The sequence below is a fragment of the Tamandua tetradactyla genome, chromosome X (assembly GCF_023851605.1).
Source record: "Tamandua tetradactyla isolate mTamTet1 chromosome X, mTamTet1.pri, whole genome shotgun sequence".
NCBI lineage: Eukaryota > Metazoa > Chordata > Mammalia > Pilosa > Myrmecophagidae > Tamandua > Tamandua tetradactyla.
In genome coordinates, this window is record NC_135353.1 from 104,632,010 (window position 1) to 104,645,486 (window position 13,477).

Here is a 13,477-nt window from a genome sequence, read left to right on the forward strand (position 1 = left end):
GTTTGTGTGAAGATATACACATACATTTTTATGTATGAATATATATATAGTGTGAATACAGGTTGATATGTGCTCACCTGTTTGCTTTTTAGAAAGAATAGGGCAATTTGTACTCCTATCTATTACTCTTGAACTTTTCTTGCACTGAATATTATTTTTAATTTTTTTGTAATTTGATAGAGGAAATGATACTTAATTTTAATTGGTATCTAATCTCTAGTGAGATTGAACATTTTAAAAAAATATGTCATGTTCTTCTGTACCCTCCAAACATTTCTAATATGAAAATCTGTTCAGACTCATTTGATATTTTAGCATTATGTCATTCATCACAGAGATACAGAATTTTACTTCATTCAGTTATCCATTTACTTACCCATCTATTCAACAAATATTTGATGAGTACCTACTATGTGCCAGTGCTGTGGATATAGAGAGAAAGGGCACAATCCATTCCTATACTGTCCAAATTATGAGTGACTTCATATGGTATCTGAACAGGCTCTGGATGAATAAAAATTTGTTAGTAGTTCTCATTTTCTGAAATGAAGTCCAGTATGATTTTTAACCCAATTTGAGAATAGCTGTGCGTGGACCTGTTTGTATTTGGATGACTGCTTTTAACACTATGCTGAATAAATTCTATGTGGAGTTTCATTTCTATGCTATTTCCTTAATTTGATTAATGAAAAGATGCTATTGATATTTTTACATGTTTTCCCTAGGTCTTGGCCTTTCTTCACAGCCTCTTCATTTCCAATAGCCTGACTGTAGAGCTCACACAGGATTTCCTCCCATACAAACAGCAGCTCCAGCTCAGTTTGCAGAATGTGAGTTTGCATGTGGGTTTCTCCACCTCTCTCTCTCTATTCCAAATGGATTTCAGCCTTAGTGACCTTGACCTTAGAGTTTTAGGTTATTGCATTCCAGCCAGTTTGTTAGGACACACTGGTGCAGATTATATATATTTCAGTGTACTGAACCATTCTTGGTCCTCCAGTTTCAATCCTTCCTTGTTTTTGAGGCTAACGCTGTCCAAGCTCACCCTTCCATCCACTGACACATCCATCTATCTAATAATTATTAAGTGTTTTTAATTTGTATCTCTTTGAGTTCAGAACCTGCTATGGGCTTTCTTAAGCACAGATATTACCTTACTTCTCCCCTGTTAGTCAGGACTCTCTCATTGTGGATTTTGAATGCCCATTTCTCTCTTTCTTGCTTTTCCTTTTTTTCACTAGTTGTTAGAGTTAAATAAATTATTTTTAAAGGTCACCTTCTTTCCAGTGCTAGTTCTTGTTAGTGAGTATAGTCACAGCCTTGTCATTTTTGTCCGTTAGATCCTTTTATTCACTCATTTATTTAACCCACATTTAAGGAAATTTTATGGATACAATGAACCTATACTCTGTCCCAGGCATTATTAATGGCACTGGACATATAGTAATGAAGCATATAAGTTTTTCTGTCCAGAAGGAAGATACAGTCACTTGGAAGACAGAGATATAAAGACAGATAAATCCCAATCCCTTATGATAATTTCTAGAGTAGAGATAAGACAAAAAATTTTTTAAAAAGCACAGAGGATAGAATAATTGGCCTGATGTATACTCAGGGAAGTCATCACTGAAGTGGTGAATTTGGACTGGGTCTTATATGATATTTATAAATGTATTGTTAGAAAAAAGGTTGGAAAGTAGTGGTGGAACTAAACCTTACTTGTTTAGGAGGATCCTGCCTTATAATTGCGTTTTTTTCCTTTCTGGGTACTCTCTTTTGCTAGAATGTGAGAGCCCCTATCTTCTTGATCCTGTAAATCCTCCTACAATCAGGTTAATCACTTGAATCTTCCTCCAAGTGTATAACTCAACAAGCAAAGTTTATCAGCAAGCCTGTGTATATACACATATGGCTTACTTATTTATAGGATCAACAAGAGAGTGGTCCCAACCAGATAGCACAGCCCAGATCACCTTTTTCACTGACATTATGTCCACAGTCTTGAGACTAAACACTATCTCTAGTGATTCTCATACCCACATTTCAAGCTGTGTCTTGCCATTGTGTTTTAGTTATTTAGTTTTTAATAGATTCCTTTTTAACATTGGTTTTGTTTTTCATGAATATAAAAACTTAACTTCTCCACTGGACTATCTTCAAAGAGAACATCTGCTCATAATATTCGAATGCCAGGATTTGGTTCAGGATCAAGTAGTCTAGCTATACTTGGGGCATAACTTTGAAGTTACTATGAGAATATTATCTGTGGGAATTCTATCAGTCAGGGTAGTCCAGAGAAACAGAACCGGTAAGATATTGTTTGGTGTATGTGTGTGTGTATGTGTGTGTGTGTATGTAGGGAGGGAGAGAGAGAGAGACTGACTGACTCAGACAGGAGGTGATGTTGTAGTCTTGATTTCTAAATTCATAGAGCAGGCAAGAGGGTAACAGACTTAGTCAAGATTTTATGCTGCAGTCTTGAGGAAAAATGTCTTCTCTGGGAAACCTCAGTTTTTGTTAGCACTTTCAACTGATTGGATGATGCCCACCCACATTTTTAAGGACAATTGCTTTTATTTAAAGTCTACCCATCATAGATGTTAACCACAACTATAAAATATCATCACAGCAACACCTAGATTAGTATTTAATTAAATAGCTGACTACTGTAGAGTAACCAAGTGGACACATAAAATTAACCATTACAGGAACCTTCTGAACAGTTTCCCTTTTTGTAAAGTAGGGGTCAGACTTGTGCTCAGAATTCTGTGACTTCTTATTTGTTAGAGTCTTAAATAATTCCCATTAAAAAATTTCCCTGTTGTGTTTTATGCATATATTTCTATTTATATTTCTGTTTCCCTTCCAGACTTTAGTACTGTTAAACTCTATACCATTTTCTCCTTGTCACTATGCTATTCAATATTTTTTTTGCGATATTGTAATATATGATATAAGTAGAGAAAACTCTGCACTGGATCTCTGATGAATTAAATACTTATTTATATTAATTATGATGATGATAATAATTATGATGATAATGTCTTGACAGACAAGAAATCATTTCTCCAGCACCCGGGAAGAGATGGAAGAACTTAAGAGAAGGATGAAAGAAGCTCCCCAGACATGCAAACTGCCAGGACAGCCAACCATTGAAGGCTATCTCTATACGCAAGAGAAATGTGTGTGGGAGAACAGGGGTACACACTGGGTTTTAGCAGGCTGGCATCTACAACCACTTGGGTCTCCATACTCTAGCTACCCATATTACTCACAAAACCCTGACAGCTACAGCTATTTGGAAAGCAGGCTGGGAATAGTGAAAATAAAAAGGAAGAAGAAATAGGAAGAGAGACTAAGAATTTATCCTATGAAGTCTCTGGGATGATAAGACCCAGTGTTTTTCTCTGAGATTCAAAATGGAGATTGTTGATAGTTTAACCATTCTGATAACTCTTTGACTGGGACAAAAAGGAAAGTGGGGAAAGGAGGCAGTGAAATATACCTACTATGACCCAGGCATGGTGCTAAGTACTTTAAATAAACTGTCCCATTTAATCCTGGAAACCACCTTATAGTACCCATTTTTTTTGTCATTTTTATCATATTTTATTGAATCCTTTTTGCACTCATCAAACATTTCTTGAGATTATGTTCATTACTCTGGGCCAAGGGTCAAGAAACCACAACCCACAGGGCAAATCCAAACCAGCAATTGTTTTTTTTAATTTATTTTTTTATTAATTAACGGAAAAAAGAAAAAAAGAAATTAAGGCAACATTTAGAAATCATACCATTCTACATATGCAATCAGTAATTCTTAACATCATCACATAGATGCATGATCATCGTTTCTTAGTACATTTGCATCGATTTAGAAGAACTAGCAACACAACAGAAAAAGATATAGAATGTTAATATAGAGAAAAAAATAAAAGTAATAATAATAGTAAAAACAAACAAAAAAAACCAGACAGACAAAAACAAACAAAAAACAAAACAACAACAACAACAACAAAACCCTATAGCTCAGATGCAGCTTCATTCAGTGTTTTAACATGATTACTTTACAATTAGGTATTATTGTGCTGTCCATTTTTGAGTTTTTGTATCTAGTCCTGTTGCACAGTCTGTATCCCTTCAGCTCCAACTACCCATTATCTTACCCTGTTTCTAACTCCTGCTGGACTCTGTTACCAATGACATATTCCAAGTTTATTCTCGAATGTCGGTTCACATCAGTGGGACCATACAGTATTTGTCCTTTAGGTTTTGGCTAGACTCACTCAGCATAATGTTCTCTAGGTCCATCCATGTTATTACATGCTTCATAAGTTTATCCTGTCTTAAAGCTGCATAATATTCCATCATATGTATATACCACAGTTTGTTTAGCCACTCGTCTGTCGATGGACATTTTGGCTGTTTCCATCTCTTTGCAATTGTAAATAACGCTGCTATAAACATTGGTGTGCAAATGTCCGTTTGTGTCTTTGCCCTTAAGTCCTTTGAGTAGATACCCAGCAATGGTATTGCTGGGTCGTATGGCAATTCTATATTCAGCTTTTTGAGGAACTGCCAAACTGCCTTCCACAGTGGTTGCACCATTTGACATTCCCACCAACAGTGGATAAGTGTTATAGTACCCATTTTATGCATGAGACCACTGAGACTCAGAGAGGGTGGGTCACCAGTTGAAAGTCATCTAACTAACAAGTGCCAAGCCTTAGATTAATTTAAGGTCTGTGAGATGCTAAAAACCATGCTCCTACCACTATAACATATACCTCCCACTGCCATAGGATCACATACTTGTTCTTAGTGCCCTAAATGATCACCATGATTTCAGTGGGCAAGACATACAAGTATTGGTTGTTCATTGCTAGCAAAGGAAAATGGGTCAACTCATCCAGTCACTGAATATTGCAGAAGATTGAAGCTTCTTTATCGCCTAAATAATATTATGCAAACCTTTACATGCTGTTTGATTATACTTTTGAACTATGACCCTGACACCCTTTGATTTCAGTCCTTGTCCAGATTTATTCTATTTGGTCAGTAGGCAGAAGAGACAGAAGAGACACACCGAGAGATTATCAGTAACAAAAACTAATGCCATTTGCAAAGCATGGCCCTTCAACAGTAATGTTATTTTGCTTTTCCATCTTAGAGCAGTTAATTTTCGATGGTATTCAAAGATGTGTTCTCCCAGTTGTCAGAGGTTCATCTCTTCTACTCTGCATTGCAGAGTTTCACAACCTCAGCTCTATTGACATTTTGAGTTGTGTAGCTCATTTATCTTTGTGTATATGTGGTGATGGTTGGCAGGGAGTGGTTCCTGTACATTGGAGTGTGTTTATCAGCATCGCTGGTCTCTTCCCAGTTGATGTTAATAGCATATTCTAGTTCATGCCCCATGTGTGACAATCCAAAATGTCTCCAGACATTATCAAATGTCCCCTGAGAGGAAAAATTGTCCCAGGTTCAGAACCACTGTTGTATTATAAAAGCAGTACAGTATAGTGAGTTTATAATCTTGACTCTAATATCAACTAACTGTATGATCTTTCTATGTCCCAGTTTTCTAATTTGCCAAAGGTATATGACCTTATTATTCTGTTTAATGTATGCTCACTGAGCATCCTTTCTACCAGACATTATTCAATGAACTTGGCACAAAAAATTAATCAGCCATGGTTCTTGCCCTCAAGAAACTCACAGTCTGAGGGGGCAAACAAAGAAATTTACCAATAATTTTAATGGAGTGTGTTGAGCACTATATTTGGGGTATATGTCTAAGGATTTCACCAAGGAATTGGAACATCAATGATGAATAAGTCTGACAATTGAAGAAAGGGAAGAGAATCCCAGGTGTCTAACATTGCATGAGTAAAGGCACAGAGGTATGGGAGGGTATTGTTTATTTGTAGGGTCCTAGTTAGCCAAAAATAGTCCTGGCTAACACCTGTTGTCATGGATGTTATTATTTTACCAGTACCCCATTCATTTTTTAAAAGTTTATCTGGTTTGAACTATAAATTATTTATCACCTACTTTTTTGGAAACAGAAAGTAATTCAATGAGGCTGAGGCATAGAGGTTGGGGTGGCAGGAAACAAAACTAGGAAGGTAGGTTTGGATCACATTATAAGGGGCTCTGCATTTGGAGATAGTGTGAAAGCCATGGGTGGTTTATAATCATGGGAATGACATAAATAGAGATATCTTTAAAAATATTTCTCTTGCAAAAGGGTGAAGAATGGACTGAAAAGAGGTGATGAGAGGCGGGGAAACCAGAAAGAAGACCACTGAAATAATTAATTGGAGAAATAATGAATTTTTGTTTAGTTTGAAATATCTCAAAAGATTATTTCAAAAAAACAAAACCAGTGATAGGGCCTTGAACTAATTCAGCGCTAAAAGGCATGGAGAAGTGGAGACAGCTGAGAGTGAGACACATAGAAGATAGAGTAGGCAGATCCCACAACCAATCAAATGGGGAAGTTTATAGAGAAGGAGGAGCCAATGATGACAAAAATAGGATGTATGGTACTACCTACAAGATAGGATGTATGGTACTACCGCTCATGGGAACATTGCAGGAAGAGTAGATTTGGAGTAAGACATTGCAGATACTGAAAGTTATGTGGCCATGATGAAGATTAGGGTCTCCATATGTGCAGCAGGCAGGTTACCATGTAGCTCGGGGGACAGGCAGGGCTGGATCTGGGGGGTGATCTATTTTAAGGATGGACTGACCATGCAGCCAAAATATGTATTCCATCACTTTACTTCTGCCTGTCTATATAGGGGCTCTGGGAATATCCTGGGTGAAGTACTACTGCCAGTATGAGAAGGAGACCAAGACACTCACCATGACACCTATGGAGCAGAAGCCAGGTGCTAAGCAGGTTAGTACTTGTGTGTGTCGTATTTTTATGAGATGCATCTGTGGCTGCATCTCAGCAATGAATATACGTTGATTGAGTCTCAAATAATCAAGTATTAGAAACTGAGTGAGAACTGATAAGAAGAAATAATTTCCAATTCCAATTTCAGGAAATTCAAGTAATCACTTCCACCACCACCCCTTCTAAATGTGGAACATTTACTCATCTGAAGCTTATGACTATGTATTTTCTCCTTGACCTTAGTTTTAATTGGACCAGATACTACTCAGTTGAGTGAAAAAGCTCCCTGTTAATGACCTCAGAACTTCTTAATGAATCTTTACTCTTTCAGACCATTTATTAAATTGCTGTGAATGTCTGTCACATTGTATAGATATAATAAGCAAAAATATGGATGAAATGGGCAAAAAGAGAGTTACTTGCTTTTAAGAGGGATCTACTGTAGGATTCCTTTAAATGACAAGCATTTAAAATAGGATTCAATTTCTAAAACTTCCTTTTTTCCAAAGGAGTTCATTTGTTACCTGAAGTAGGAATTACCTATATCCCTGTGTTCTCTGTGTCCTGTTCTTCGACACTCCAAATCCTCCCCCACCTCCAAAAATGGAAAGATAGGTTTGACACACTGAGAGGATGGTTTATTTAACTGGAAGAACCTGATCCTATACATACGCATACAGGAAATTCTTAAGATAAAGCTAATTGTCAGGCAGAATGTTCATATTTTAAAAGTAGTTCAATTTATTTCTTCTCCCTTCAACTGGATCTCAAATAGGGTCTCAAGGCATGATTTTTAAGGATTTCCACTCTTTACAGAGGCTTGTTGGAAGCCCTTTGAGGTTCACTTGTTAGCGTTAAAAGTAAATGGTGCCTGAAGTCTCAATTTAGGTATACAGGAACTTGGAGAAAAATTAGGGCAATTTCCCTCCATTGTTGGTGCTTTCCAGGGAAGATCTGTCTTGTGTGGCTTATTTATATGAAATTAGAGAGGACTGTGGCTTGGTGGTAGGCTGTTGAAACTGCTTGTGTGTGTGTATGTGTGTGTGTCTTCAACCACAAGTTCTGCCTTGAATGTGGGTTAGATGTGGGATGTATTTTTAGTGAAACAATACCAAATGGGGTTTTCAGAACTGTGGTCCATGCTTCTGTCATGGACTCTGGATTCCAAAATCCTCCTTGGTTTCCTATCTGTCTATTGTCAAGCCACTTTTCACTGTGAATTCATCTTGTGCTACAGCACAAAATTTAATCCCCTTCAGTTAGAACTTAGTTTACTTATCTGACTGGCAAGTGTTTATAAGCCACATTGGCTTACTTACAGTCTATTTCTTCTATTTTCCACATTCATTTTTTCCCTAAATCCTGGAATTTAAAGCTCCTTTCTTAGATAGTAAGCTCATTTAGGCCCTGTCTCTCCTGCTCAGACATGCCCACCTCAAAGCCCAAAAGAGAAGCAACAAACACCACTTTCATATCCTCCTAACAGATGAGAGCAAGCCCTCCTTTTAGTTCGTTCCCACTTCCCTTTGCATCTATTGGCTGCTTGTAAAAAAGCAAGTGTCAGGTTACGCAGTTTTGATGTGGGATTCCTCCTAGAATGGAAAGAGCAACTTGACACCAAACTTAGGGGGGATAAGAGGTGGAAGTATTTACTTGAATTTCCCCAAATTGGACTTGGAAATGATTTCTTCTTGCCAGGTCTAACTCAGTTCTTCAATCTAGTTTACATTTTAGAATTGTAAGTAGTAAAAAGAAATTATAATATCATCATAAAAGCCACTATCTAATGAATGCCACTGGTATGCCAGGCACCAAACTAGGCACTTAACATCGTGTATCCCATTTATTTTCCACAGAAGCACTGCAAAGTAGGTATCATTAGCCCAGTATGGAGATGAAGGAATTGACCCTCTTCCTGACTATGACACTTGGCAGTATTCCCTACATAATTCAGCCTGTTAATTTACATCATATTGTGATGTTCATTGTACAGATAACTTTTCCAAACACTATTTCATTTAATCCTCATCTCTTCTATGTTAAGATGTTATGGTAGAAGATGGCATCTTAACAAGGTGTGGGATTTAGTTCATCCTCCAGAGCAGCTAGTAAATAGCCAGGAACAGTACAAAACAACAGATGAGGCCACGTCAGTGACCAGACACACAGTGTACTGTGCTAGTTTGAAAAGAAGTATGCTCCCTAGAAAATCCATGTTTTAATCAAAATCCCATTTCATAAGGGTAGAATAATCCCTATTCGATACTGTATGTTTGAAACTGTAATCAGATCATCTCCCTGGATAATGTGATTTAGTCAAGAGTGGTTGTTAAGCTGGATTAGGTGATGACATGTCCCCACCCATTTGGGTGGGTCTTGATTGGTTTATTGGAATCCTATAAAAGAGGAAACATTTTGGAGAATGGGAGATTCAGAGAGAGCAAAGAATGCTGCACCACCACGAAGCAGAGTCCAAGAACCAGCGACCTTTAGAGATGAAGAAGGAAAATACCTCTCGGGGAGCTTCATGAAACCGGATGCCAGGTGAGAAAGCTAGCAGATGATGCCATGTTCGCCATGTGCCCTTCCAGCTGAGAGAGAAGCCCTGACTGTGTTTACCATGTGCCTTCTCACTTGAGAGAGAGACCCTGAACTTCATTGGCCTTCTTGAACCAAGGTTTCTTTCCCTGGATGGATACCTTTGATTGGTCATTTCTGTAGACTTGATTTAATTGGGACATTTTCTCAGCCTTAGAACTGTAACTAGCAACTTATTAAATCCGCTTTTTAAGGGCCATTCCGTTTCTGGTATATTGCAGTCTGGCAGCTAGCAAACTAGAATAACCTAGTCTGGATCAGCTGGACCAGCTGCAAGACCACCCAGAACTGTGAGTTCCCCAAGCTGTGAGGGCTGGCACCCCTCCCCAACAGGCTGCTTCCCAGAGGGGAAAGGAAAGGGACTTTACCAACAGCAGGGGCTGAGTGCAACCAAGCTCCAATTGTGGAATTAATTAACACATCCTGACTACTAAAAGTAGGCCCCCAGCTCAGCTGAACCTCGAGTAAAAGCAGAGGTCACTGGTTTTTGCCCAGGCACAGAGGGGACAGGGCTAAAGGGGGAAAAAAAAATAAAGAAGAAAAGAAACAAAGGTTTTTTGGATCAGATAGCACATAATACTTGAAAGGTTCTGGGCCATGAAGGAAAGGAGGGGGCACAAAGGACCTGAAGGTACACAAAGCAACATACCAATTTAAGCTCTTGATTGACAAACCCAAGGAATGGGGTCCTGTGTGAAAAGGATTTTTCTCTTTCTTTTTTGTGGCTGTGTTTCTATGGCTTGACTACTCTTTGGATACAGCTGTAAAGCTTCTCAGGCGCCAACTATCCCAAGTATAGGCAGAATTAAGCTTCTTTGAGTGTTTGTCTGGAGCCTGTGCCTTCCCCCGGAGAGGGGTGGGATCCAGCTCAGGTGGACTCCCTTCCTCAGGGAATTCAGAGCTCAGGGTCTGGAAGAGTGAAGTGATTAAAGCCAGCCTACAGCCTCTCCTCTGAGTCAACCACACCCCCAGCAGGGAGAGTCTGCTGAGGTTAAAGGTACCACATCTTTTTATGTTGGTGGGACCCGCAGGCAGAAAACTACAACATACTGGGCAGGATAGGAAAAACCCAGAGTCCAGAAGCTTCATAGGAAAGCCTTTCAATCTGCTGAGTCTCACCTTCAGGGAAAACTGACGCAGACAACACTTTCCTCCTGAGAGGAGGCCAGTTTGATCTGGAAAAATCTGGCTGGGATCTATAATATGTAAATAGACCCTCCTAAGGGGGAAATAAGGCACCATAAGGCAGGGCAAGAAACAAGAAAACAAGAAATGAAAAATACTGATCTGTTAAACAAAACCTAAGCTAGTGGTCTAGAATAAGCTGAACTAAATGTCAAAGAACATATAGACAGGAAAGTCATCCAGCAAGAAAATCATATGGAAAAAAAGTGAAAATAATCTCCAGAATAAGCTAATTAAGGTAATTAAATGCCTAGATGCCAGTAAAAAATAATGAATCATACTAGGAATATTGAACATATGTCCCAGTCAAAGGAACAAACCAATAATTCAAATGAGATATAGGAGTTGAAACAATTCAGAATGTTCGAACAGACCTGGAAAACCTCATCAAAAATCAATCAATGATTGGAGGGAGGATAAAAATAAGGCAAGGAATGAACAAAAAGAAGAAATTGAAAGTCTGAAAACATGAATCACAGAACTTATGGGAATGAAAGGCACAAGTAGAAGAGATGAAAAAAACAATGGAAACCTACAATGTCAGATTTCAAGAGGCAGAAGATGGGATTAATGAACTGGACGATGGAAAATCTTAAATCCGACAAGCAAAAGCAAATGTAGGGAATGAGCAGGGACTCAGGGAATTGAATGACAACATGAAATGCATGGATATACATGTTGTGGGTGTCCCAGAAGGAGAAGACAAGGGAAAAGGAGGAGAAAAACTAATGAAGGAAATTATCACTAGAAATTTCCCAACTCTCATAAAAGACTTAAAACGACAGATGCAAGAAATGCAGGATACCCCAAAACAGAATACATCCAAATAGACGTATTCCAAGACACTTACTAATGATAATGTCAGATGTCAAAGAGAAAGAGAGAATCTTGAAAGCAGCAAGAGAAAAGCAATTGATTACATTCAAGGGAAGCCCAATAAGACTATGTGTAGATTTCTCAGCAGAAACCATGGAGGCGAGAAGACAGTGGGATGATATATTTAAATTACCAAAAAAGAAAAACTGCTAACCAAGAATTCTATATCCAGCAAAATTGTCCTTCAAAAATGAGGGTGAAATTAAAACATTTTCAGATAAAAAAGTCACTGAGAGGATTTGTGACTAACAGACGAGTTCTGCAGGAAATACCAAAGGGAACACTAGAGACAGGAAAAGACAGGAGAGAGAGGTGTGGAAAAGAGTGTAGAAATGAAGACTATCAGTAAAGGTAAAAAGAAGGAAAATTATATATGACATATAAAATCCAAAAGGCAAAATGGTAGAAGAAAGTACTGCTCATACAGTAATAACACCAAATGTCAATGGATTAAACTCCCCAATCAAAAGACATAGACTGGCAGAATGGATTAAAAAAACAGGATCCATCTCTAGACTTTCTACAGAAAACGCATCTTAGACCCAAGGATAAACATAGGTTGAAAGTGAAAGGTTGGGAAAAGATATTTCTCTCAAATAACAATCACAAAAGAGCAGGAGTAGCTATACTAATATCCAGCAAATTAGACTTTAATTGTGAAACAGTTAAAAGAGACAAAGAAGGACACTATATATTAATAAAAGGAACAATTCAACAAGAAGATATAACAATCATAAATATTTATGCACAAAGCCAGAATGCTCAAAAAGACATGAGGCAAACACTGAAAACACTTAAAAGAGAAATAGACCCATCTACCATAACAGTTGGAGACTTCAATTCTCCACTCCCATCAATGTACAGAACATCTAGACAGAAATTCAGTAAACAGTGAATTTGAATAATACAGCAAACGAGCTAGACTTAACAGACATTTATAGAACATTATACCCCACAACAACAGGATGTGTGCCTTTTTCTGAAGTGCTCATTGATCATTCTCAAGTATAGACCATATACTGGGTCACAAAATAAGTCTCAATAAATTTAAAAAGATTGAAATCATCCAAAATGCTTTCTCAGATCATAAAGGAATGAAGTTGGAAATCATAGTAGGCTGAGGGCCAGAAAATTCACAAATATATGGAGGCTCAACAACATACTCTTTAACAACCAGTGGGTCAAGGAAGAAATTACAAGAGAAATCAGTAAATAGCTCAAGGCAAATGAAAATTAAAACACGATATATCAAAAATTATGGGATGAAACAAAAGCAGTGCTAAGAGGGAAATTTATTGCCCTGATTACCTATATCAAAAAAGAAGAAAGAGCAAAAATCGAGGAATTAATTGTCCACTTAGAAGAACTAGAGAAACAATAGCAAACTGACCCCATAGCAATTAAAAATGGAATGAAATAATGAAGATTAAAGCAGAAATAAATGAAATTGGGAACATGAAAACAATAAAGAAAATCAACAAAACCAGATAGATGATAAAGTCTGAGATGGTATAATCTACGAATGCCTAGAGTGTATAATGATAGTGACTAAATATATCAATTTAAAAATGTTTCTGCATGAAGAAGAACAAATAATGTCAATATGGCATGGTGTTAAATATAGATAGTAATTAATATTTTAAAATTTTAATTTGCATGCAAGACTAAAGTGAAAAATGTTTATTTAGTACAAAATTTATATTTTGACTAGTGCATTTCCTAATATAACTTATGCGGACAGCTTAATTGAACACCATAAGTTCACAGAACCTTAGTAGGGCATGAGATTTTGTAGGTTTGTCCAGGTTGATGCCCTCATAAATCCCAGAGTGATCTGAACAGTGAATAAAAAAGTAGTTACAAAGTCCCCTTTGGAGAATGGTGAAAAAGGGGGAAAATTCACCTTCC

The 13,477-nt window shown here is 37.6% G+C and overlaps 1 protein-coding gene across 2 annotated transcripts in view; it reads left to right on the top strand.

Moving 5' to 3' along the window:
• OPHN1 (oligophrenin 1) overlaps positions 1-13,477 on the top strand; it is a 528,296-nt gene that overhangs the window by 307,194 nt on the left and 207,625 nt on the right. For both annotated transcript variants that reach the window (XM_077146702.1, XM_077146703.1), the window contains 3 exons: positions 726-830; positions 3,053-3,182; positions 6,810-6,910. In XM_077146702.1, the coding sequence (XP_077002817.1) occupies positions 726-830; positions 3,053-3,182; positions 6,810-6,910 (336 nt within the window). The remainder of the gene's footprint in view (positions 1-725; positions 831-3,052; positions 3,183-6,809; positions 6,911-13,477) is intronic.